Genomic DNA, 27,131 nt, shown 5'->3' on the forward strand with positions numbered 1-27,131 from the left:
CGTGTGGGTCCTTAGTCGGAGAGACTGCGTAGAGATTAGACATAGATACTGCGCCACTGTCCTCAGAATTTAACGCAGCATATCCCGAATATAGCTAAACACCGACACAGCAAATCCCACGAGGGCGCCAGCCCGCAAAGAGTAGCATCGTTCGCATCGTTGTGATTTGATGGACTTGATTTGTGCATACCAAAGCAGCACTATGTCCGTGTAAACAATAGCGCCTTTTCAAATGTAGGGGAGATCAGTTTCACATAAACACATCACGGACAGACAGAATGGCAAGTAACAGCTGTTTGTTGTCTTCAGAGGGGATATGTGATGCGTAAACCAACAAAGCACAAAATAACTACTTTGGACAAGAGCAGAACGTGACAGCGCATTTATACCTCCTGCGGGAAGCTTATTTAAGGCGCCTAAAGCAGGATTGAAAAGGCGCTGATATATATTAGATGGTCCAAAGACGTTCTACGTTACCTATTTCCCTGGTTATGAGCTTCAAGCCTTTGGCGTTGTCGCGTTTTTTCACGCGTTATGATGTAGAAAAAAAAAGGGTTTTTATTTGGTTTCCATCAGAACTTCCGCCTGTCAAAAAAGGCTTTTGAGTCAAAAAACGCTCCTGTAGATTTAAAGATATCCAAACGACAACTAGCCTACTTCCCTGCTTTGCTTTAAAGTAGCGTTGTCTTGAGCGCATGTTCAACGCCAGCGCGAAACAAACGTTTTAGCGCGACGCCTTAAGTTCTACAAGTCGACCAAAACTATCTATTTGCCCAAGATGCGTGCGTCGTTTAAAATGCCCCATCGGACGTCACCTGTCTCCTCCGTATGCGCAGCGCCGTGTACAAGGCCCGGTACAAGCCGGCCAATTTGGTGTGCACGGTGAAGCTGATCGCCTCGGACAGATTCAACCGCCCCAACCAGGCGTGCATCGACAAGGTCGTCGCGTCTGTGGTGCGGAGTCCGTTTCTCGTCAAGTACTACGTCTGCTTCGCCGCCAAGGTTGGAAAACGTACCTGACATTTGCAACGGACAACGTCGGTCGCAATATTGGAGAGTTTTAGCATAGCGTTACCGTGTTTACGTTTCCGTCTACCGTGTTTGCGGGAGTCGACTGCGCATGTGCGAGAGGTACGGCGAATGGCAACTTACCGGCACAGGCTTTAACGTTGCCAACGGGCTTACTGAGCAGACGAAGTGTACCCTCGCGTATTCATTATAGCGCGCTCGGCGCTTTATGCTTGGTACCGCGGATAAAAGTAATGTGACTTGAAGCTGTTTATTACGTTTTTCTTGTTAAATATGGCGCAGGAGAACGACAAACGACCATTTTTTTCAAATAGGCGAGGAAAATGGCCGCCCCAACTCGTGCTCGGACTTGCCCGCCTCAAATAGTTCACATACGTTTCCGAGCTATAAAAGTGCTTTTAGGCCTCGAAAATTGTGCTGGGTGAGGTAGTGTAGGTTACTGAGTAACTACTACACAATATTTCACTCCTTTCTCGCCTAAATATTTAGCGCGGGGGCAAATTGTATTTTACCTTGATTCTAACTCTAACCGGTAGATGGCGCCACCGGCACGTTTTATTTTTAAGCCTTTACAGGTGATGGCTACAGTATTCTCAAAACAACTAAAGTTATTGTAAACGTTTCACCCGAAAAATTAAATATTCAATCTACTTTAAACGAAAGCAAAGAGATATGAGCAACAGAATTATGCGTGATTTGCTTTGAGAATAATGCCTCAGGCGCCGCTACCTGCGCCACGGCGGCCGGAATACGCAAACCGCAAACGGTGTGCTAAACCGTATCCTACCGTTTTTAGCGGTAAACGGAAACTGCGGTTTCCGGTAACACAGTAAAGGGCAACGCCAAGGAGGTTAAAAAAAATTGCTGGAGTGGAAGGGGCGCCTGTAAAGTGAAGCCGCGACGCCATCTTGCTAGGGGAGAAGATGCGTAGTTGTTGCAGCGCGCGTTCCTTGCGTGCAGGAAAAAGTGTTGTTGATTCGTGTGCGCGTCATGTAACGAGATCAAAACAAGTATGGTTGGTTCGTGTGTGGCTTACGGTTGTACAAACAGTGTGAACCCGGCCCCGGGAGTCGCATTGCGCACGTAACTTGCACGCGTGCAAGTTGATTCCAAACTGCGGTCATGCTCGTTGCATTGTGTCGCGTAGTATGCGCTTTTATTGTTTAATTTCTTTGCTGCTAGGCTTCCGAAAGATGTTGAGTCACTGTCCTTTGTCAGTGTCTTTTGTTTGCCATTTGATAGTATGTTTTAGCAGTTTAATTGAAGTCTGGTATCATAAGTCTGTCTTCTTTCAAAAAATAAACACTTTGTTTCCAAAAATACAAATTGGTTCATCTTTTTTCGCTAGTTCATGTCACTGGCAATGTAACCTCATGGTGTTATTTACTAGAAAGATTGTTGGTTTTTTTTAAGTGCGAATGCACTTTATAAGCGACCCCGAACCTTCCGCCGTCCGCATAGCAACAGCTGCGGGTGCGCGCGCTTTTCGTCTTCCTTAGCAACGGGGGGAGATGGGCGCGCGCTGCCTGGCCGCTGACATGGCACATACCCACGTGGGAGATTGGCCAGGAATAAGTGCGAATGCCTGATGGCCATGAAGGGGAGGCGAGGCGAGATGAGGCGCTCTTCGACCGAGTTCAGATCGGGAAGGTGAGCGGGACGAGGCGGGTAGGCGTAGCCGTGACTCTTGCTCAACGGCGGGACCCGTCCGGCCAGCAGGGACTCTCGGCACGAGGCACACACCCGGAACGCACCGAAGGGAGCCAACCGCGGGTCTTGCGCATCCATGTCCTCGCATCGGTGTTCGCCCGACCGTCTTCCGAACTCGTTCCAAAGAACCCGCAACGCGTTCAACCTGTTGGTCTCGTTCCTCACGCCGGAAATGCAGCTTAGGTTGTTATCGAACCACAGCCGGTCGCACACGGCGCAGCTGTTGCCGAAGCTGCGGTCCAGGAAGTCTCGCTTGAAGCGCGCGTCCGGCCGATCGAATTCGAGGGCCCGCACACGCTCACGCGCCGCGCGCTCCCGGGCCAGAACGCCTTCGGGGTCCTCGGCTCGCTTCGCACGCTTTCGTTCGGCGTCTCGCTGCCGGCCTTCATCACCGCAGGCGATGCGCCGCTTACGTCTCCCTTCGGCCTTCCGAGCGCGGAGTTCGGGATCCGCAGCCCTCCCCCCGTTAGATTTGCACTCACCCTCGGCGCGCGCCTCTCCCCTCGCCTGACAGCTCCCCCTCGCCGGTACTGCGCCTCTCAAGGCGATGGCAGAATTACTACGCCGTGTACTCTCGGCGCAAGAAATGCATTCGCACTTCCTCACGATTCCCTTCGGGGAGGTGGGGGCAATTTTTTGCAGTTTATTTGTGTGTTAGGTTGGGCAGCAATGCAATGAACGTAATAGCATCGGTTGCTATCATACACTCATGAAAGTTTTCTGTATCGTTTTTTTTTTCACTCCATTATGTCTATTATCACAATAATTCTGGGTGTTTCTGTTGTTTTTCGGAAAATGCTGCATTTTCTAGTCATGACTTCTGTTTTTCACATTGCAGTTGTAACTGTATCGCTTTTTGGTTTTTTTTTGTTCTTAGAACTTTCACGATCAATTTCTGCATTTGAACAGTTTATAATAAAGAAGATAAACGAGTTCTTATGTACTTTTTACTTTGTGGCAGCTGCATATCCGAGTCATAAGGTGAAAAAAACAATGTCCCTGTACTCGGAGATCTGACTTTTAACAATATTTCTGTGGTAGAAATCAATACGGAGCCGTCGGACATGGCTCACAGTGTTGAATTAGAGCATGAGAATCCGTTACGTAATTTAAAACTGCTGGGAAAGTCGGCAAATACTGCTGCAAAGCAATCGGCATCTGGTTTCTTTCCCCGAGCAAGATGGCCGCCAGCGGCTTCAGCCGAGCCCGTTGGTTGGTATAGGTGACTTCCACTCCAGCAATTTTTTTTAACCTCCTTGGGCAACGCAAACACTGTAACGAGATCTTAAAACTCTTTATTACGCCCGTTGAATCGTCAGCGACTAGGCTTAAACCCGAAACGGACCCCTTGATGAGATGTGCACATTTGTAGCCTGAAGAAAAGGTGCAAAGGACTGCTACCAACATGAAGCGGACTTTCTGTCAGCTAGCTACAAACATTTCCCAGCGCGAGACTTCCTATAATGGCCGCGCGTCGCTTGAGTGGCCGCTGCAGTCATCACGGTTTGAAAGTCTATTTATTTGTGCTTATGGAGCTGGTAGAGTCTGCAAAAATAAACATCGAGACATGCTCTTTTACCTGCATATTTTGTTGCCTTCTCACTTTATTCACTTCACTTTATTCTTGACTTCACTTTATTTTGTTCCAATCACTTTATTTTGTTCGAAAAAAAATTAACAGTGGCTTAGCTCGGCTATGCCAGGACCACGGAGCAAGAATAAAATAGGAGGGGAAACTGAGCTTCCTGGGGCAGCGTGAAACGTCACAAGCACTTGGCGAACGTCAAGTTTCCGGCATCGGGCGGCAAGCGAAGGAAGTGCGCGGTCATCGCCACGGCCGGCGCGCGTTCTGTTCGCGCTCGTCCAGTCCAACCCGGCAGCGGCATCGCGTCGGTATTTCACCGGGCCGCCGAAACATTCCGTGGCCGAAGCGAGAGGGTTCGCGCTCTTCTTGCCTTCCGTTGGTTGGAGAGCCAACCTTCGCGATTAATTTTCGGTCAAATTTAAACCGGCGGGTACGAGCGAATAAAAGGGGCATTTTCTTTTAATGCGTAAGCAATCTTGCGCGAGCAGCAAGCCCACAATACAAACCTGTAAACGCAAAACAAATGTAAAACCTGTAAACCCACGGCCTTATCTCGCATGCGATGCGCTGGAAGCGAGTTAAGTGCACCAGCCAATTTATTGGTTATGCGACAGTGCACTGAAAAGTGCCAGCATCACCGACGTTGCGGGACGATGACGCGCGCACGCGCGCGCGCGCTCTACTTCCCGAGATAAACGCGCGTTCCGTCCCCGCGTCGCGCAGCAGCTCGAGCGCATAGCGATTCACGCCTTGTGGCGGATTCTGCAAACAAAGCAATGCTTTTAATACATTGAACCAGGTGCCGTTGTCAAATTATTCGCCGCCGCTGCTGCGGAGCTCCGTAGGTCGCCGTAGTTATAATTGTGACATTATCTGATCGCTCGATCGCACCGGCCGTAATGGGCGTTTCCTCTCATATATATCTTACTCCGTGGCCAGGACATACGTAGCGGGAGCTGAGGTTCAGTTGGTTATTCTTAGGTTTCCTCGTTGTCTAGGATTAGCTGATTGTCGTACTTACTGCTGCTAAAACGATTTCCAATCCCATCCAGCCCCCTCCAATCCAATCCAATCCAATCCAATCCAATCCAGTCCAGTCCAGTCCAGTCCAGTCCGGTCCGGTCCGGTCCAGTCCAGTCCAGTCACTGCTCCTCGCGCATGCGTAGCTCGGCTCTCCAGGAGCTACGCGAAACGGCTATCAAGCGGCTCCGGCACAGAGTTAGACTTGGCTACTGCGCAACGGAGTCGCACAGCTGAGTACACGCCGGCTCCAGGGAGTCTGCCGCGGCTATAACGTCACTCCTCTGGAATGCGCAGACCGACGAATGTGCAAACCCAATACACACCCGTAGTCCAATTGGATTGGATTTCTCAATCCAATCAAATACAATCAAATTTAGCGTAACCCAATCCAATCCAAGCCAAGCCAAGCCAATGCAATTTATTGCAATACAATGGTCCCCACGCTTACGCAGCACGGCTCTTCAAGGTCCACACGAAACTGCTCAACCTCAGCCAATGTAGCTTACGCTACAATCATCGACGATCATTCATCATAGTCAGAGAAAATTGGGCGTTTTGGCGTCGAACGGCACCAGCGAGCACACGAAAGCTTGGCTTTAATAATCCGAAAAGTGGCACTTAGTCATTCTGGTGCAGTTGTATTTAAATTAACAGCTAACCAGCTTTTAGAACGATTGGGTAATTCTCCCTGTCCTGCAGATTTTAAAGGATAAGTTCTCAGCTTTGTCTGCAGCAGACTCGCCAATTCTCAGTCGGTTCCGAATTTACGGGGAAATGATCTTAGATTGGTAGCCATGTGGGCTGACGCAAAGCGAGCAGTGACAATCTAGCCTAGCCTAGCGGGCGTCAACCTATGCCTGTGGCCTGGCCAACAAAGCGTTACCGCAAGAAGACGAGTCTGAGAAGCCTAGTGTGCGCGGGGGCAGGTGCGATGACTTGTGGCCAGTGCTTGTCGCGATTACATGAATACCTCAGTTTTTATTTGTAAAGATATGGTAAAGCGAAAACCTTCCTCATCACTCTCCAGAGTAGCATAGTGAGAGTCACTGTACATGTCAGCGTGCTGTCCATGCGGCGTCTTATCCTCGGGACACTGGCCCCGCCCTGCAGGACGCGTACGTGACGGTAATGGAGTACGTGTGCGGAGTGGACCTGATGCGCGTGGTGGAGCGCTCCGGGTTCCTGCCCATCGACCAGGTGCGCATCGTCATCGCGCAGCTCATCCTGGCCGTGGAGCATCTGCACCTCAAGGGCTTCCTGCACCGGGACATCAAGGTGTCCAAGTGAGCTGCCACTGAGCTTCCCCCACATTGAGGGTTGTCCCCTTCCCCGCACTCAGCTCTCGCTGACGGCCTCTCTTCCAGCATGCTGATGGTGCCTGGAGGACGAGTCAAACTTATAGATTTCGACACAAACAAGATCTGCCTGGGGCACTGTGAGTGCACGCGCAAAAGAAGGGCCGCGTCCGTGGCAGCGGTCGGTGACGTCGTCACTTCTCTTCCAGTTTCCAAGCGCGCCATTCAGGGCTACTTTCGACGGACGCCGTTCGAATTCAGGGACGGAGAATCGGCCGGAACCATACCCTATATGGCTCCTGAAATTCTCAAGCGAAGGCCTTATGGTGAGTGTTGATTTCTATTTCTTTGAAATTTTACAGCAACAAGGATGTCCACAAATTTTGTAACCCAGGCTGTCTCACGCATCACTAGCTCAGCTAAATTACTTTGCTCCTCGCCAGAAGACAGGACCGGGAAAATAAATTTAAAGCGGAAATATTCTTCCCCGCAGTCGCGCAACTGTTTCTGGCGATAAATGTTTTACTCATTGATGCACTAAGAATTGTAGTTTGTAGTGCGTAGTATGCGCGTTCGATTTCCGGAAGCGGCGGCTGCTTTTATGATGGAGGCTAAAAGCAAAAATGCCCGTGTGTACGAGATTTCGGTGCATGTTAAAGATCCACAGGCGGTAAAAGTTAATCCGGAGCCTTTCACTGCGACACACCTCCTCACCTGCGTTTCGTCTGTGCGTTAAACACTATAATCAATCACTTTGTCGCGCGGTTTCTTAATGCACTAATCTTGAATAGGTTAACGCCCTTAAAAAACAATGTTGATTTGGCTCACCACTACAATTGTTAATTTTTTTTCCGCATGCCTTCATTGCATATCATAACGTCGCTGGAAATCACTTTTCAACGCTTCTCGGTGGCAATATCAGCTCGAAGATGAAACAGCAGTGAAACCCCACGCATCGAGAAAATGCAGTTGGCATAACTAAACTAACCAAAGCTCTCCCTATATCAGCAATCTAATGCTCCCTTTTTTATTTGTTCTTTCATAGATATTCGTAGATATTTTAATGCTGACGCTCACGGTGCAGTGTGAAAGTTTAGTACTAATTTTAGAACAATCCAGATGGTCTGAGATTATGAAATAAGAATTCTCACATCCAACCACATTAGGCTAACGCTACACCGTTTCGCAGCGAAAATAGTTAAACTCCGATCACAAATCAAAGCCTTCGTGCTAATAGGGCCCGACAATATATAATGAAGTTGGAACTTTACGTGGTTAGACCTACACAATAAAAAATTCTAAGGTACCTCCTTTGCAGCGAAGGGCAAATTGTTTTACCTTGCTCAAGTACACTACTCAGTGGGAAGCTCAATATGACCAGAGCCGTACGACCGCAAAGTTGTTGTTTATATCTCTCTGCCGCCCAATCATTGAAGAGCGGTCGTTGGAAAGCAAGAACGTCAGAACGCGCGGCTTTTGAAATAAATTCGCGAGAATGACGTGCGGGATCGTCTGCTGTGTTACTGAGCACACTTTTAGTGCTTGCACTCATGCAAAGGGACCGTGCAACAGTTTCTCCGATTTTATTTTATACCCACGGAACCACCCCCAGAAGTACAAATAATTTGGCCTCAAGGTTACGAATCCCTTGGGGGTAACGAAGCGGCCCCCTCCGCTGCCCGCGCTCATTCGCACCGGGCCGTTTCCCACGAGGGCCACAAATCTCCCTTTGAAGCAACAGCTAAACCCAGCCACTGCAAATATAGGCCGAAGTATTCGCCCACTATAGGAACGAACGACACAAATACCCATTCCCCCACCAGAGCGCCTCTAGTAGCGACTATCTTCCGGCGACTACAGAATAACGCCTACCCACATAGCCCCCTTTCACATGCCATCTATCCCACCCTATACGATGCCACACGCAAATCCTGCCTCCAACCAAGCACCACATGGTATGGGCATGCCAGCAATCTCCTACCATCACACCTAACCCCAACCCTTGCCTACGAGCAGCGAGTGGAGCTGCTGACCAGCTCCGACCTCTCCCACCAGCGTCGATGGTGTAGGGGGTCCGGATGGCCAGCACAGTCGAAGGCATCGTGGACTAAGGAAGCCCCCTACCGCGCGGTTGACCCAACATCAACATATCGACTCAAAGTTTATTCACCATCATCATCATACCGTCAATGCTTTCTGAACGTTCTCAAAAAAACTCTAAACTTACAATAAGAGGTCACAGTATACCTCTGCCGGAAATTACTGCTCTATGCCCAGCAGATAACTTGGACACTTCTTCAAGAGAATTTTCTCTTTCCCGATCTTGGCGTTCTTCTAACGCTCGAATTTTGTGTGTGTGTGTGTGTGTGTGTGTGTTTGTGTGTGTGCGTGTGTGTGTGTGTGTCGTACAATTGGGGTCTCAAGAGATGAACCCGCATTAGATGCTAATGGGATGTGCACAATGCAATAAATGCTAAAATCTGCATGTAGTTCCGCAAAAATCTTCGACATAGTAGGTGAATGTTTTAGCTATAAGTTTACCGCTTAATGTATACTTGTGGATTTCGTGACAACTGTAACGTACGGGGAAATATCCGTTGAGCTGCCAATCGTTCTCGTAATTTTTCCCTAACTCGTTTCGTTAAATTTTACGGTATTCCTTGTATTAGAGTTATTTCAAAAGGGAATTTTGTTATTAAAGGGAGTTGTACATTGACGTCACAGCCCCTTTCTGAAAAGTGGTGTTTATTACCCACATACTAATAAACAAATGCAGCCAGATGGTGTATTATAGCTGGAACGTGAATTTTCTCGCCGGATGTCGAAAAGCTGGCTACTGGATAAATAAGAATGTTTGTCATTCCAGTGACGTGTTCACTGCTTTCTTGATGAAATCCGCTACCTTCCGAACTTACGGGTCTTTGTCACCTTGTTACCGTTGACAATATGCAGCAAACAGGTTATGAGCGAAGCAAGAAACCGATACCGCATATGCATAAATATTTCGACCAGCCTAGTAAGTGTGCGCTCAACGCAGGGTGGTGTAAATAACTCCTCAGTGGTCCAAAACAGCAGATTACCCAATGCATAAATGATGAAGGCTCTGAAGTTCACGTACAGTGCAATCACAACGGTGTAATTTAAAGTGTGTAATCAGCTCGACGTTTTCTTAATATTTTGAATGTGAAAGTATTGCGAATAAATAATAAAAGTCTGAGAATTAACCTCAGCTGATTAAGCCGATAGCCGTAAATGGCGCATTGAGCGAAAACCTGGCGGTCGGCGTTCTTCAAAGAAAAATGGCTCTTTCGCGGTAGCTTGCACTGACTTCCCTGTAGCCGACGTGTTAGTGAAATGCATGCAAACTAGAAGGCTTTGTATTTATGTGCCACTCTTATCTGCAACCGCGATGCGAAAGCTCAGAGCAATGCACCAGAAAACGCGGTTTTGTCGTCATGTGCAAGCCATATACTCTAGCTAGCCTTAGCGAAAAGGTTGGCGTGCAGCATTGTCCTCGCTTCTAGAGAAACGGCCCCTTCACGAGCGGCTCCACAGCGCTGTGTTAAACTCTGCAGTAGAGGCAAGAGGTCGTCCCTCTCAGTAAACCGCAGTTGAAAGGAGGGGAACAACCATTGGCGAAGTTAACCATCGTCGTCAACTCTGCCATAACGCGGCGGCATGAACGAGCAGCGGCACACCATTTAGGAGGCAGACGGAAGACACTCTGTAGGGTTAAGGCACACGCCAAGGTTAAGGCACACCCCAAAGCAAAGTGTTGCCAGCGGCAATATGGCGAAGCTCGTCGACAACGCGAGACCAAAGAAGGCGTCTCAGGCGTTCGACTGAATACTCGTGCTTTCGTATTCGCAGAACATAAGTGGTTAGGCCGCCGGGGGACTTTTTTTTTATTGCGCAGCACTTAAGTGCCCTATTCGATGGTTTTATGGCGCCGCCGCCCCGCGATGTAACCGACGACCGCAGAAGACACCGAAGGCAGACGAAGTAGAGCGACAGGAAAGCGGAGGAGTAAAGTATGGCGAAGTTTGAGGAGGAGGGGGGTACGCCGAGGCCACACAAGACCTGCGGGGAAACCGCGCCTTGACGTCTGATGGCCCCTGAGAAAGGAGACGCAACGCCGCGCATCCATGAAAGCAAGCGCTGTGTTCTTGCGCTGCGTCCTGCACGCACGTCGGTCCATCGTCGTCCTCTTCGTTGCATGGCACATCCAAAGCTATGCTTGGCGACGTCTACGCGCTTCCAGATAACGCCATAGTACCGGGCGCCGTCGTGCGTTCGCTGACGACGCGATCACTTCCTGAGATGCAGCAGCGATGCGCAGTCACCCAGAAGACCGCCGTTCGCGCTGCACACAAATTCCGCATTTAGTGCTGCAATCGTGAGTCAGTTCTTCAAATTCTTTGACGTGTACCACCGCTCATATTGGCACCCACTTCTTTAAATTCGCTTCTCATTTATTTTGTTAAGCATTTTAGTGGATGCTTGCAGACACTTTGTACGGCGTTTCCATCACGGACTCTGGGAGCGCCTGAAAATCTCAACTTACGCATAGCGCAAGAGACAGCAGACGTGAAGAGTGAAGTGCGGTTCGCGTACGTGCAGGTCGCGCGTGCGACTGGTGGTCGACGGGCGTGGTCCTGTACAAGCTGATGACCGGCCGGGTGCCGTTCCGGGGAAAGACGAAGAAGGTGTTGCGCGACCGCATCATCGCCGCGCCCCTCAAGTGGCCCAAGGTCGCCGAGCACCCGCACTCCGCCAACATGGCCGCCAAGGACATGGTGTACCTGCTGCTCAAGAAGAACCCCGTGGAGCGGCTCGGCTCCAAGCAGTACCGCGACATCAAGGTACCCGCTACCGCACCCAAAGCAATGCATGTAGGGCTGCTGATGCAGTAGTCTACCTTGATACCGACCATACCCCTTCCACCTCCCTAAACAGCGTGGCTGCGGTAACGCTGAGCGCATTACGAACGAACCTTTTTCTTGTCCCCTAATGAGACTAATCAACCACACTGCCTCAAAACATGACCGCCGGAGGGCGCCTAGCAATCGAAAGGAATCCTTCTCCACCACGCTTACTTTTCCCCTTTGTACAACGGTGTCCTTGTTTTTGGTTCGGAGTCACTGCTTCGAGATATTCCTTGTTGACAGTGTTGAAAGAGCCACTGACCTTCAGAGATTATATGATAACAAAATCCCCGACTTGTACAAGTTTCACCGTCGAGGCCCACTCTCTGTCGAGGTGTACCCTCAAGGCAATATATCCGACATATCCCACAGGCAACGTAGTCTGCCAGTTGGTAAGGCTGCTCCACACCGACGACGCAAACCGTGTTGGCGATACTGTTGACGCTTAAGCTGGCGCTGTATCCCGCGCACATCGATGAAAGGGAGAGATTAGGCTTTGTATTTAGGACACATTGAAGGCTTCTGGGGACCTTCCAAAAAACCGGTGGCTTAGTGCGTAAGACACAAACTGGTAAAAATTGCGGACGCGACGATTTCTCGAGGCTACACAAAATTGTTCACAATGAGGCCAGGAACTGCTAACGTGTGACTTCTATTGTGTTTTTTTTCGTGTGACCTTCGCTTATCTGGTTTCTTCTCGTTATTTTTAGGTGTGTCCGGGGCCGTAGCGCCTTTCCGTGTCTTCCTTTATTATCGTTCCTCAACGTACGAGAATTGGGCGTGTGACCAGAGTACGCGTTCGCCAAATACTGCACTGTAATCTGTAACACATTAATGAATTATTTATAATCGACAGTGCGGTGGCAAAAATTTCAGGTACTTCGCCATTTATTACACAGATTTATTGATTGTAAAGTTTAACGCGCCGACGTAACGCAGGCGATGAGGCGTGCCGTAGTGTAGGGCGCCGGATTGATTTTGACTCCCTGGGGATCTTTAACGTGTGCCGAAATCTCGTACATACCTGCGTTTTTGCTTTTCCTCTTCATCAGAAAAGCGGCCTCCGCGGTAGGAATCGAACCAGCTTCCTCGAGCTCAGCAGCGCACGCCTTTAGCCACTGAGCCACCGCGGTGGGTCATTTGATACATCGAACTCAATTGCAGAAGCATGGACTCGCAACACGGAACACTGCTTAACTGCACCTGCCTGCTGGCTAGTTGTATCGCACCTGACAGCTAATACGGGTGCTTAGCTTTGCCTAGTTGTTTGATGGTTCGTTTATTAAAAGTATTTGTTAGCGAGTTGTAAAGTTTTGAATTATAGTTGTCTTCCCCCTTTCAATTCACCGGCTTCTGATAGAGGAGTATGCCTTCGAAAACAACGAAGTCGCTTTCTATCTGAAGCTGTTTAAAAGAGATTGCATCACCAGCGTCAGGGAGAGGCATTTGTTACAAAGTCGTTTTTATTAATTATGGCTACCTTCTATTACACCTTCCACGAAAAGAATTTTTATTTGAAACGCCTGTGACCCCAGAGGCCGTCACAGGGGAAACAAAGCATACCACGACACCTCTACCGCGGCCGCAATGGTTCAAAAAATTTCGTTGAGCAATGTGCACTCCGCAGAAAAATACGTAATCTTCGACTTGCTAAAACTAATAATAACGTCCCGGAGCGAGCAGGGATGTTTCGGTTGTGCGGCTACCCCTTGCCCTCTCCTAATACCCATACCCTCTCACCATTGTTCCACTCCAACCTACCGCCCATCCGCTCTTCCACCTTCCTCGTCCTTCCTGCGTTCTTCCGACCCACCCTCTCCCACAATTCCTCGCACTCTGCCCGGTCCACTTGGGCCGTGGCTTCTTCCACAGATTGCTCCACGTAACAGCTGGGCAGGGGGAAGCAGAAAAAACGGGCCGCAAAGTGGGTGGAATTGGCCCAGAAGGCTAATCGCAGTTAATAGAAATGGATGCATGTAACCATGAGCCACCCGTCTCTGCAAACATAGACTGCCAGCTGAACTGATGTGACGCAGAATGTGCAGCAAAGGTACGAACTCTTGGAAGAATTTCTCTTGCGAGAAAAGACAGCAGAAGAAACGTTGACGGAGTAGACAGACGCCGACAATCGCTGAGTCGTCGGTCTACTGTGTTCAAGTTTATTTGGACTGTTTTTTTCTGGAAGTAAATACCCAACTCATTCAATCTCGGTAGATGGCGCCGAATCGGAAGGGGCGGGGGGTGCTGCACATCTCGCCCCGTCGGAAATGTCCGACATTTATGGCACCAGGGAGACCGCTCTACGTGCAGTGCGTTCATGACGGCGACCGAAAAGAGGAGAGATTGGAATATGGAACGCTTCAGCTGCCGAGTAAAAGCCCGTCTGGAACCAAATGAAAGCAAGAGAGGATGCAGAAGAACACACGGACAAAGTAATGGCGCGCGCTAAGGAACGCCGCGCGTTTTGCGTCCGATTCGTGAGCGGACCTTTCACCCTCCTATGCATGTTGACGGACATGAAAAATCGACGGAAACCTGGTCATCAGTTCTCCTTCCTCTTTAAAACACCATTACATAGTCACAGAGCCAGCCATGCTATAGACGACCCGTAACTATAGGTAAGGTGAAGCCGCCTCGTGTCAATTACATTGTCGAGCTGCTACTGCGATAAACAGATCGTTCGACCGACAGGTCTATGTGCACCGCTGAATGTGGACCTGGATAACGGAATAAGCAGAGCGTGAGCATACGGGCGTTTCATTTCGCTGCAGTCGCACTCCTTCTTCGACGACTTCGACTGGGACCATTTGCGCTCCACCTCCAGCCTGTGCAATGTTCCGGCCATCTACGAACTCATGCACACCGAGCCAGACCGGGCGAGCCCCCCGGACGAACGCTCCAGCCTCAATCTTTGTACGTGAGTCGTCCTTATCAGCTCCTTACTTCGGGGGCGCAGTCATTGAACAAGCGGTATGCACACCCTGTCACCGCTCTTGCTTCAGCAATGAGAGCAGTATTTCGTCGTAGCACGTTGTTTACCCTGTAGCAAGCAGCAACTTGTCCTCCGTTCGTACGTTCGTCAAACGCATTATTAGCCTTGTTCATAGACGTCGTCCTCTTGCTCCCTCCTCCCCTCCCATGTAGAAGAGCTGAAAAAAATTGGCTACAATCCACGCCAATTGGTTGGCTTTCCAACCACGCTATGGTGGTTGGAAAGCAACGCTTTAAACGACACCCACAACAATTGCCCATGCGACGTCACTTGAATTACACACGTGGCTCTAGAAAGAGTGTAACCAGAGGATCGGCCAGCCGTTACCTGAAATTCGCGGGGTGGAACCCCGAACGCAGCAGCGTCGGCCACGGTCGTGTTAGGACGGCGGATGCCATCTCTGTAACCCAGACGTGGGTCGGCGACACATAATAGCTTAGATTAACTCGGGGGTACACCACCGCGCGACACAAGCGCAGACACCGAAACAGTTTGGCATGTTAGCTTAGCGATTCCCATTTATACTGATTTAAACTACTTAGTTTAGCACGTTTGAGAACTTCGAGAAAGCTGAGGGAACTTACAATCGCTATTTATTAAAACCAGTTGCTCCTTTCGTCTTTTGCAATACCTGTTAAAACACAACCGAATTGGTATTCACCAATTTAGAAAACAGGGTCCCATTCTTCGCGAGCGGTGCGGTGCGCAAAAGGTAGCGTTTCTCTAGCGGCCAGATGTCTGTACGTGGTCTCTGCATTTTGTTTTACCGCCCTGCAAAACAATCCTTAGCGTATCTTTGCCGTACGACCACTTAATTCCGTCGGGTCTTGGTTACACAGGAGGGGCTGTCGAACAAGTTAATCAACCGGTGCGAAGGAAGCGCGCTGCGCCAAAACAGGCCCAGAACGACTATCGCAAAACCACATGACAAAGCCGACAAAGTGGTTACCGCCGTAGCGCCCGCCGGCGCGCAGGGAACGTTGGGTAATAGGTGCGTTCGCCGCGCCATGTACACTGTGCTCCGTGAGTGAAAACCGCCCTCCCCTCTTGAGCCGCGTTAGCAGTTTCTTGTCCCGCACGCCGCAAAAGAACCGTTGGCAGAAAAGAGGCAGAAAGGTTCGCATTAAAAGCAGAAGAGCCATACTGTTACGCACGAGAGACACTGGTCGACGATTGAACGGGGCACGGAGCAAGAATTATTGAGGAAGCGCAAGAGGGCTTGCTCCGGCGGCGCGACGAAGTAACGGCGCCGGGCACGGCACCGATGTACCCTCTCTTGCGACGCCGCAAAGGGAAAACGCGCGCGGCGCGCTTTCTTAAAAGGCTCGCCCGTTCAATGTCATTTAGTGGCATAGCGGGCTGCCGTCATGGCCAGACGACACCGAGGAATGCCTCACGCGACTGAACTTTCATTGCTTTCGCTTTGCGACGGAAGAAATGTTCGCGTTTCGAACATTGAAAAAGCTCGCCCGTTCAAGGTCATTAAGTGCATAGCCGGCTGCCGTCATGGGAAGACGACACCGAGGAATCCCTCACGCGACTGAACTTTCATTGCTTTCGCATTGCGGCGGAAGAAATGTTCGCAGTTCGAACATTGTTGTAGTTGGACGAAGGGGCTTAGAGTTTTTTTTTTTTTGAACGGAAAACTTACAATGAAAAAAAGAAAACATGTAGTTGAGAAGCTAGGTAAGATTAGTTCCAGTGAATGATAGTTCTTATACTCTATGCCTTTAGTTCATATTTAGTCTGCCCTAACTTCCCCGCCCTGCCTGTGCAACATGAAAAGCGCCCGCAAATCTGAGAAGTCCGCGAGAGGGTAGCGGCGAGAGTGAACCACTCGTGGTGAGAAGGCGGCGTAGGCAGACGTCGTCTGCTTTGGGATTTCTTCTACTGCTTCGTTTCAAGCGCGGTGCGGGTTGTAAGGGCAGTATTTATTATTAACTGCTGCCAAAATATCAACCATTTCTATTTGTTTACTTTACAAAAAGAAATCTGGAAATTTTCACAATATATCCGATGATATTACCATTTTTGTACGTCGCGTCCGTAGACGAACATGTAAACTATAGCAACGCGCTTGACGCGTCGTCTGTAGTGCTGCTCCGCAAGCTGCGTTTCCTCCACGCCAGCGAGTGACATTAGCGCGTCGCCCGCCCGCGCTGTCGCAGCCCAGCTAATTCTCCTCAAATGCTTCGTTCTCCGTGGAACGGCGTATAGTGTAGAACAACTACTCATTGTCACGGGGTGGTGTCACGGTCAATTTCTTCCGGACAGAACGCCATGTGTCGTGTGGCTCGACAACGAGAGCAGTCGTGTTGAGCAAAAATTAGTAGTGGCTTAGCTCTGCTATGCCAGGATATACGTAGCGTGAGCTAAAGTTCAGCAATCCAGTCCAATCCAGTCCAGTCTAGTCCAATTCAGTCTAATCCAGTCCAGTCCAGTACAGTCCTGTCCAGTAACTGCTCCTCGCGCATGATCAGCACGGCTCTTCACGAGCCACGCGAAACGGCTATCAAGCAGCTTCGGTGCAGCGTCAGACTTGGCTACTGCGCAATTCAGGCGCACACCTGGGCACGCGCCGGCGCCAGTGCGTCTGCCGCGGCTATGACGCAACACAATCCAACACAATCCCATTTATTCCAATCCAATCCAAATCCAATCCAATCCATGCAAAGCCAGGCCAAGCCAAGCCAAGCCAACCCATTCCAATCCAATGTCCCTCGCGCTTGCGCAGAACAGACCTTCACTGCACACGCGAAACTGTTCAACCTCGGCCAGTGTAGCTTACGCTACAAAAACGGCGAGCGAGAATCCGATTCAAAGGGGGATGTGTGCGCCGGCCTGTTAGTGAACGCTTTCATCACCTGCCATCATAATGCATGTTCTCACCAATTCATTCAAAGAACAACAAGCCCTGATTTTTAAATTACTCTCATGATTGTATTATGCGGTATGTCGAATAGAACAAAAGACCGGGTTGGGTACGGGTCCGGTTCGTGGGAATTTATTCAGTTCCGTTGTGACAAAACTACGGCGCCTATCTGAGTCTCTGAATCGGTTCCTGAATGTTTTCGATGAGTTGAATTATCGGCGAAGCGATAAAAACTGTTTACGGGTTTAAACCGACCACAAAAACAAAACACAAAGGAAAATTCAAAATACTGCTCGTTCCCAATCAGAATGGCGACAACTTCAAACAAGTCGGCCAGATAACAGGGGAAACATACGGAGCGGCTATTCGCCAGCAACTTTCTCTCCCGGCTTTCATGTCGAGGGAATAGTTTACGTGTTTTCACGTAAAATGCCGCATGTGTGTCCGCTCGATGTTATTAATTCAGAAGAAAAATTTTATATGGCTACTTGTGGGCAAGAAATAAGACACCCGAAGTTAGCTTGCAGAAAAAAAATTTCGTCTGAACAGAGACAAGAACGCCAAATCCAGCTCCCGTCAAAGTCACGTTGGAAGAATGGCACAAAAATCGGAACTTCTGCGTGGGTAAATAACAAGTTCTTTCAGCAATCGCTGAATATTCAAAAGCGTAAAGACATTCGATACTTTCAATGAGTGAAGGAAAATGGTTTATTTGCACAAAGAATTCTTTACGAAAGATATTTGCAATCCTTACACCTTTTCAACAATTGTCAATATTTCAGAGAGTTCGACTTTTTATTCCCCCATAATTTTTCTTGCTCCTGCCAATTCCGGTTCCTGAACAAAAAAGTGCTTATTGGGAGAAATTCACTGCATTGCAACTAGGAAGGGAATTTTGCTCTAATTGAAAAATAGATGCAGAAAATACCCGCTTGGATGTTTTCTCAAACTTTCATAATGAAAGCCAGGGTGGTTTTTTATTGCATGACTAAATAATGTAGCATTATTTCTGGAGTTTTGTAGCTACACAGCACAAAATTTGACCTGGTTAGCTGTACTATGGTTGCATACTGGAGTGGCTTGTTGCAAATTTCAGACGTCAACGTAAGATGAGCAATAGTATGTGCAAACTTGTTCGCGGCACGTGTCCTGACTATAGTCACAAATTAAAATACACGCCACTGTGCTCTTTGTTCTTGTATTCATAATTCAGGTTGTGTGGAAGATTGGACAAAGCAAGCGACGTATAGCGAAAATTGTACCTTCTTGTTTGCGGTGATCTCATTGCTGAAGGCAGCAAAACAAAAGAAATTTTCGCTGTAGGAATTCTGCGCGGAAGAACTGAAAACCAAATGGTGGGCCTGTTATGCTTTCCCAGGGAAATACCATCCCAAACAATATTTTCGCAAATGATGTCCCCAAACTGTGCCCGTTCTACGAGGCAGGCGCTCTTTATATTGCAGGGCGGCGAAACAATTTGGCCGCAAGGAATATTTACCGAGCGTCAAGTTATCCATGCATAGAGGTTTTTGTTTTTTTTTTTTTTGCTGACGTTACAAAAACTGCCACCTAAGGTCCCCATACAACATGCACCCTTTTCAGCGACTAAGGAACACTTCCTGCATACAACGCTTGCAAGTATTTACAATTTACAGGTTTGCTACCTTTCAAAAAATAACTTGGAAATGCAGAAGGACGCAAGTTTAGTGTGTGCCTTCACTTTTGCACAAAGCAGTGACCCTCCCGCCTGATTGCGCCTATATTGTGGCGGCGAAGAAAGGGCAAAGTAGATATTTCATATCAACTTTAGGAGGTTTGAAATGTTAAATTCTTCCGCTCATGCTTGCACTCTGAACACGCAAACAGCAGCAACACGCCATTGTAAGACTGGCGTGTATACCTTTCCTATGTTGGGGCAACGTATACGGCATCGCTTTGTAGAGAACCGGTAGCCATTATTTATTTTTTCGGTTAAGTTCTAGCTCGGATTGAGCGGTCTGAAAAAATAAACGTTCATGTTTGGGTTCAGTTCTGGCAAAAATACCGGTCTGGTTTCGATTTTCGGTTAGGTTCGGTTTCGGTTCTACTCCTTGGCATTATGTCGTGTTGCTAACACCATCTTGGGTGATGAGTGGCGTGGGATACATATACTGCAGAAAAGACAGCTGGTGAAAGTTCAAAATTACAAAAAGCACGCAAAACATAAGGAAAAAAAGCCCTGCAAAAGGAAATAAACGAGAGGATAGGAAAACTCAATTGCTCTTTCCTTATTGCCTATTCAGCGTTTGCAAAATGCGGGATTCATATTGCGGTGTTTATACTGCGTCCTTCCTAATAAACAAAACTTAGTTGTGAGCAGCGCTGCGTCGCAACGTTTGTGTGTGTTTTTCTTTTTGTGCGGTCGTCTGGCGCGCTTTCTTGAATTGTGTTACAGTTCTGAGAACTGGTGTCTTGCAAAGCAAGATAAGAAACATAACAAAGTCGCTTGCTCTACGCTACTACGACGTTATCTGCCGTCATACGCAATAGGGCAGCATTCCAAGATTGAACGCTATCTTCTTTAAGGATGACCCAATTTGTCCACCTATTTTATGTGCACTGATGTCATAAGAATATTTGTTGAGAACGTGCATTAGCAATCATCATACTCTAACTTGGAAAGCACTTCTTTACTGTCATTAGAACCTGGACTTAGGACCTGCGGAAAATAAATTTCGTACTCTCTTTCTTGACTGTCATGAAAATAAACTATACTAATGTTCTCACTATTTGACATTGTGCAGCCCCCGGTGCAACCACGTCGACTAAGAAACGCAAGCTGTTAAAGATGGATGAGCTTACAGACATGGACAAGGGACTGCACAGGCCGCTTTTTACGTACGCATCATCTGGGTATAGGAAACTCGCCTCAATGGTATGTGCGCAACTTCGGACACTTAGTCTATACAAATGAATTAGAGTAACACCAATAACGTGTTGGTCACGTAACACGCAATGAACAACACCAGATAGGGAAACATCACCCCCTCGTAATTGCAGACTCTGTCATAAAAGACAAGTGGCATTTGAGGCACATGCTTTTAATCAACCCTATAAGAATATCTTGATGCTCAAATGTGGCGGTGCATCAATTAAATGCAGCTATTTCCCGGGAAGGGCGGTAGGGTTCTATTGATCAATCAGACGTTCTTCGGGATGACGTTGTTAGCGTTGCATGTTGATTCAAAACAAAGACGAGTTTAAAATATCCGACAAGACGCTAATGCCGGGGCATGACAGTGTAGTTCTCGTAGCAACACCGGTTGTGTATTACGCGGAAAATTGTTTTAGGAGTGAGAGTTGGTATCGCAACTACATGCCCTTTTTAGCGCGACACCTTCATAAGTATATATTTACAAAAATCCTACGCGAAGCTTCCCCGTGTGTTCTTCTGGAAAAAGGCAAGGTTGAGGAATTTAAACATTAACAAAATATGTCGGATAACTTCCATGTGGCCCATGTTTTGAATGAGAAACATAGGTGAGAATCCTAAACACACTGCCTGACCCACGCAATGGGATTGGCGTTAATTTCGGTCGAGTGTTTTACTTGGGGTAAAAGCGCAGACAAAAGGTGAGGATGGCTGAGCTCCATCACTAAGCATACTGTACGGTACCTCAATTACTATGCAACATAAATTCACAATTTCTAGTGGCAAAACGTGCCGGTAATCGACATTCGGCTGAGCTATGACACCTGAGCTATTTGGCACCTCCTTCCGCGTGGGAGCACCACACAGAAGCACTTACCTGATGATGGGGCCTAATGGCGACCTGGTGCAGAGGCCATTCCATCATCCTCCCGAACGTGTTCTCGTTGACCCCTAGTTGCAGCACTTAGAGTGAAAACCATTAAGAAGCGTACACGTGGCGTGCCAAGCTGCTATTATGTATCACAAATTCAACCACGGCTTGCATCATGCATACTGAGGTATCCTGCACGGCCAAGAAAAAAACAACCCGGGCCATCTCCACTAACGGGAAAACTGGCGAGGGGCAATGCATGCAGATTGCGCCGCTGTTTCCAACAGCAAAATCAAATCACTACTAATTAGTAATGACAGACCGATGATGATTTTCTTTCGACTATATACGAATGTACATTTAAAATATACAATCGGCAATCGCGTCATAAGTTTCAGTGAATATGCATAATGCATTTCATGAGTTCCTCTCCCTCTTCCCAATGCTCCTCATGTTGATGAGGCTGCGGCACTTCCAAGTCGCAGATCGTGCCGAGTTCGTTGAGAGGTATACAGCTTTGCTGGAAAAGTCTCGTGTCTTTGAAGCATGAAGCGTTCTAGCGCGAGGAGTTGGAAAACGAGTGTCCCGGTGCTTTAGTACCGTGACTACACGAGACTACGACAGAAGGCGCCAACAGCCCGAGCTTAAAAGGTACTTCACCCCACAAAGGTGGCGAACAGGCGAGAAAAGCCAGCTTGGATTGTTTACTGCTAAGACAACAAGGCATCATTGTCCATCCAGCGAACACCGCGAGAGCTGCGAAACGTGTTGTCTTTCAGTTAAAACAAGAATTCATTCATACTTTAGTTGCCTTTCACGAATTCACAAGTGTCTTATTAGATACTGAGAGAGAAGAGCATGGGCGACCATTTATTCGGACACTCGAGCCCTAGAACAACCCCATAAATTGATGTCGGTTATCGGTAAACGGCGATGCTTATAAGCACTACTGTGACTGCCACTGATGAAAGTCGCGAGCGCCAGTTGTAGCGTGCCGCCGATGGTACTGCTCATGATAGTGTATAGATGAAGCACAGATAGAAGCACCCAAGCGCTAGTTGCGTAACCAAAATTGCTCCAATAATGCTTTACCGCGCGTCAATTTAGGGATTAAATGTGCGTTTGTCTACGCAAGAAGGCAAGAAAAAACGGTTGGGCGGAAATTATCTTTCGAATCCAACCGATTTGCGGAGGATAACTCAGCCCGATGTCATAAACCCCCTTGCCCGCTCGCGCAAACAATGGAGGCGTGACAACAGTTATTTATATTTGCAGGGTGGCCGGCCCGTGCGTGTGCACGTGTGCCGGTGGTGCTGGAGTGAATGAGAGTTCACAGGGGTACAAGAGTACGTTTTGAACTAAATATATTTTACTGCATGAAGAAGATGAGATTACATGGGCATAGACAGCGCTTGACTAAAAAGAGAAAGAAAGAAAACCTTTACGCAGACATCCCTTTGTGCGCACAGGCACTAAGCTTGGGGATGCCGTACAATGTGCGCACGTGCGCTCTGGGCGGCTAACGCACGGGGTTAACTAGACAAGCACCAATTAAAAAAACCCAAATACACAATGCGGAGAACCCAGAGACACACTCTCTGGGGAGGCTTACATTTTTACCCTAGACAACTGCAAGAACAAAGAGAAACATTAGGTACGAAAGCTGCACACGACACAAGAAAAACCAGGAGGAGGCATACGTCTTAATCCTTGGCGTGGCTATGGGTAACTGCGAGTACAATGACGGAAAGTCACGACAAAGTCGAGTCGGCTTCGCCGGGCAGCCGTTTACGTTTTTCCGGGATCCGGGGTGCGGTGTCTGGTCGGCCTTGAGACCCGCGACGACGAGGCGAACTCGATACCCGTAGCACGGCCGCTGGATGAGAGCGCACGCAAGGTGCGGCCTGCCGCGTCGCCCGGATTTCAACGGGCGAGGGCGTGAGTGGCGGTGGTTACGTTTGCCGCCGCTTGACTCCCTCGCGGCGCTAGCGTTCGGGGACTGGTTTCGGGACGGAGCGGAGGCGGTCCCCGTAGGCGAGCGCTTGCACCGACTGAGAGAGACAGCCAGCGCACGGGTTTTAAAGATGTGGTTGTCCTTCCTGGGCTACTCAACCGCGAAAACTGTCTGTCCGTATGTATGTAAGTGTGCCAGTCTGTCGCTCGATCCAGCCGCCCGGCCGTGACTGAAGCAGCCAGAAGCTAAAATAATTCTTGAATGAGATAAAGGCAATACATTTTAAATCTAACAAATCTATAAAGATGCTCCATATTCGACAACATTGTTAAAAAAAGATAATATTCAACAAAAAGATAATAACCACCGGTTAGCTTTGTACAAAGCGTCTCACACACAGCACGTAAACCGCGTTGCACAGTTTAAAGCCGCAAGTTCATTAGTTACAGTTCAAGCGGCAGGTATTTGGTGGGACTTTATTCGTCCGAAATTTCAAAAATGTCACCTTTTCTCGGGAAACGCGATGTCGACACACGGGAGAGCGATGAATATTTGCCGGCGACGGATTAAAGCTTGCCTAAAGACACTTCTTTGCAAAAACATGTTGGCCGGGTGGAATGCGCACCTCATAAAACGAGGACAGGCGATAGGATAGTCGAAAAAGGAAATGAAAAGACTAGACATTTTGCTATGCGTGTCTTTTTTTTTTTTTTGATACTCTTATACTGGCCCGATCATGTCTTGCCGCGCATAGAGATTTGGGGTGTTTTATTTGCGCAGGCACGACAATGCCTTTAAACGCGCTATGGAAACTTGATTACAGCTCGAGGTTGTATAGAAAGAAAAATAAATGGACCGTGCTGTGTTCAAGAAACAGTGCGTACGCGGTCCACGTTGCTAAGCATTTTTCAAACTTTGCGATGAGAACAAGCGCTATATCCTCCGTTATTTCACCGCCGATTTAAACCCATACGCATTTATCCCTGAAGCTAACGGCCGGGCTCCTGGAGCAGCACCAGTATGCGCTCAAATTAGCGCGCTCTAAAGACGTTGCGCTAGTTTTGATCTGTGAACATACTGCGCTTCAATGCGAATTAATTTTCGTAGCGTAAGAAAATTTTCACATACGTTGTTATTACGTCAGCTTTCTTTTTTGAGTACCCTAGCATAATCTCTACGTAATGCAACAAGTGCAATGCCTTGTATCTGCACAAATAATGTGTAATTCACGCAGTTAGAACAATTAATAATTATGATATTCAAGATGTACAATTGTTGGTTTAAAATAGCAAAGAAAACATCAAAACGTGAAGTGGAAAAGCGGTGTTCGAATGCTTACGCATTATTAGGCAATTTTTGGAATTTCTGTACAATTTCGCTTTTTCCTTTCGTGTCCGGGCAAAAATTTAGCTTGCCAAGCTCGCCAAATATTTTTTTTAAGTTTTTTGTCAACCCGGAAATCCCATCTGCTCTCGTTAATTTTTTTAGAGGCTACAGGGAAGAAGTAAAAATATCAGGTAGAAACTGGAATCGCTTTTCATTCAACTGTATATATATATATTATCAAAATAAAAAAGGGCCGACATGATATTAGTATTACTTCATAACTAAATAACGTGTAATCAAGTCATATGTGCCGTGAGATTAATACGAATTGGGGTGTTTTATTTAGTGCACGAGGAAAAACCTACATAAAAGTTGGTTACGTCTTAAACATTGAGAAGTGTTGGCACTCATAAATAACAAGCGCCCCCACAAAAACATTGTTTCTGCTTGTCGGGAATTTTAATATATTCTCTGCAGTCGCAGCTTGCAGACAAAACGTAAATCTCTGCCGTTCGGGAGGTCACAAAGAGCATGCCGGTCGACGTGAGACACGACACAGCAATGCAAGACAGAAGGCACACTATCAACGCGTAATGCTGCTGCTGTGAATGGAATTTAACTTCCACCTTGACCAAATTAAGCTCGGCCGCCGCTAATCGTGTTTGTCTTTTAACAGGCGTAACATTAGTGCTGGTAAATGCCTTATGCGGAGCGTGGAACGCCGATGATAAGCCCACACTTCGAAATAAGCTGCCCAAAAGCCGGCGTCCCGCGTGCTGCGCTCACCGCAACCAGTACCGGAACGGTGGCGCCGCCGCGGCAGCGATGGGTACTAGGCACCCTCACGCACGGCCGGGCTGGAGGAGCGGCGGGCGCGCACTTTCATACGGCCTGCGCTTCGGGTATAGTTCCCACCTTTCACCGCCGCTAGTTCGTGGCGCTGCGGACCAACCCTCGCCGGTTAACCTACAGCAGGGGCGGGATAGAGGGGCGGCGCGCGTGCATTTGCCACTGCCCTAGCCCTGCCGTGGCTACACGTGATACCTGTCCGTGTAAATTTATATGTGCGTCATTAAAATAGGCGATTCCTTCCGCCCTTCTGAATTTTCGGTCTAATAGGGTCAAACAGCCTAACATTATCACTCGGCAGCGCCTAATCAAAAAATTGAAAGAAACATTTTAACTCGGGGCACATGAAGATAAATATGCGAGGCCTTTGTATCTTATCAGCGACTGTATTATATGAACATGGTGAGACAGCCAATAAACGCGGCATTTTAGGTGACTGAAATATCAGTTCTTACTTTTCCTTGCGGATGATGCCTTGGTTCGCACACGCACAGGGCACGACCAGTGACGCGAATGATTTCCCGCCGAGGGAGATACGGTTATCGCTTAGTGTTTCTGCTGCTCACGCTCCGGTCGGGCTGAGCGGACCGCTGGCAGCGAGCGCACTGTCAAAAACATACAGCTAAAACTCTTAATCATGCAACTGGAACACAACGAGTCTTTTTTTTTTTTTTTTTTTGGTGAGATATAGCAGCGAAGGCATTCACTGGTACCGGTAATATTCCGCGGCAGATCCAAAACCCGTGCGGCAAGCGTTGTCGGCTCGCTCGGCCAGAGGCGATGCGTCGACTAAGAAAAAAAATTCCCCCCCATTTCCCCGAGGGGGAGAATGTGAAAGTGCGAATGCACGGTTGTCGGCCCGCTTGCGGCGCTTGCGCTCGGCCCCCGCAGCCCACCGCCTCACCGCCTTCTCTTCCATCTCTTCCATCGGGTTTGTAGTATCACGTGTACACCACGCAGTTATCAAGCCGCTATAACGCCGCTGAGTCGCCAACGCACGCCGCTGACGACGTAGTTTGAATGCGTTAAAGATATAAGGCGCGTCACTAACACTGATATCAGCGTCGCGTCCGTGGCTTGGTCGGTAGAGCGTCGCGCTGCGGCCGCAAAGTCCTCGGATCGAAACCTGGCGCCGGATGCTGTTTCTTTTTTAAATATAGAGGAGCACTGCGGACGCCGACGCCGCCGCCGCCGCCGGCGGTGAATGGTTTGGGGTCGCTTATAAAGTGCATTTAAGTGCATTCGCACTTAAAAGAGGGTTGGGAGGGTAGACGGTTGGTTCGAAGCGCCCTCACTCTGTCGAGAATCTGCTGTGTGGTTTCCTTGTTGGGTGCGCAGGCCGTATGAAAGTGCGCGCTCGCCGCTGCTCCAGTCCGGCCGTGCCTCACGCCGGTTTGGGAGCACGCGGCAGGCCGCACGTCAATGCGCCTCTCATACAGCGGCCGTGCCCGTAGATAAGGCGCTGGTCGTTTCGCTGCGGGGCTACCGACGGCCTGAAGCCGCGTCACCCCCGGACCCTTCGCAGCGTCTTGCACGTTGAAAAATTTCCAGTCGACAGGCCCAAGCTGCCGCTCGCACTTTCTTAAATTAACGGAGCCATGAAGATAAAATACAAGTTTGTTTTATTCGAAAAATTCGTGTTTTACATCGTCCCCAGCGCTTGCACGGCAGCAAATGATGCCGTATTCACTGAGAAATTAATCAATTTAGGCTACAATTTTGATTCTCCCGCCGAATCATGTGTTTTGGTGACGTATACAATGAACTCATAACGGCGCGCATACAAAAA

At 48.5% G+C, this 27,131-nt stretch overlaps 1 protein-coding gene across 1 annotated transcript in view; it reads left to right on the forward strand.

Moving 5' to 3' along the window:
• The window catches only part of LOC144165224 (uncharacterized), a 73,703-nt gene that overhangs the window by 7,717 nt on the left and 38,855 nt on the right, over window positions 1–27,131 (forward strand). The window contains exons 3-9 of the mRNA XM_077695340.1: window positions 837–1,002; window positions 6,458–6,630; window positions 6,712–6,782; window positions 6,852–6,968; window positions 11,263–11,504; window positions 14,339–14,480; window positions 20,215–20,345. Of these exons, the coding sequence (XP_077551466.1) occupies window positions 837–1,002; window positions 6,458–6,630; window positions 6,712–6,782; window positions 6,852–6,968; window positions 11,263–11,504; window positions 14,339–14,480; window positions 20,215–20,345 (1,042 nt within the window). The remainder of the gene's footprint in view (window positions 1–836; window positions 1,003–6,457; window positions 6,631–6,711; window positions 6,783–6,851; window positions 6,969–11,262; window positions 11,505–14,338; window positions 14,481–20,214; window positions 20,346–27,131) is intronic.

This window comes from Haemaphysalis longicornis, unplaced genomic scaffold (genome assembly GCF_048455015.1).
Source record: "Haemaphysalis longicornis isolate Haplotype H1 unplaced genomic scaffold, Haemaphysalis longicornis Haplotype H1 scaffold_14, whole genome shotgun sequence".
Classification (NCBI taxonomy): domain Eukaryota; kingdom Metazoa; phylum Arthropoda; class Arachnida; order Ixodida; family Ixodidae; genus Haemaphysalis; species Haemaphysalis longicornis.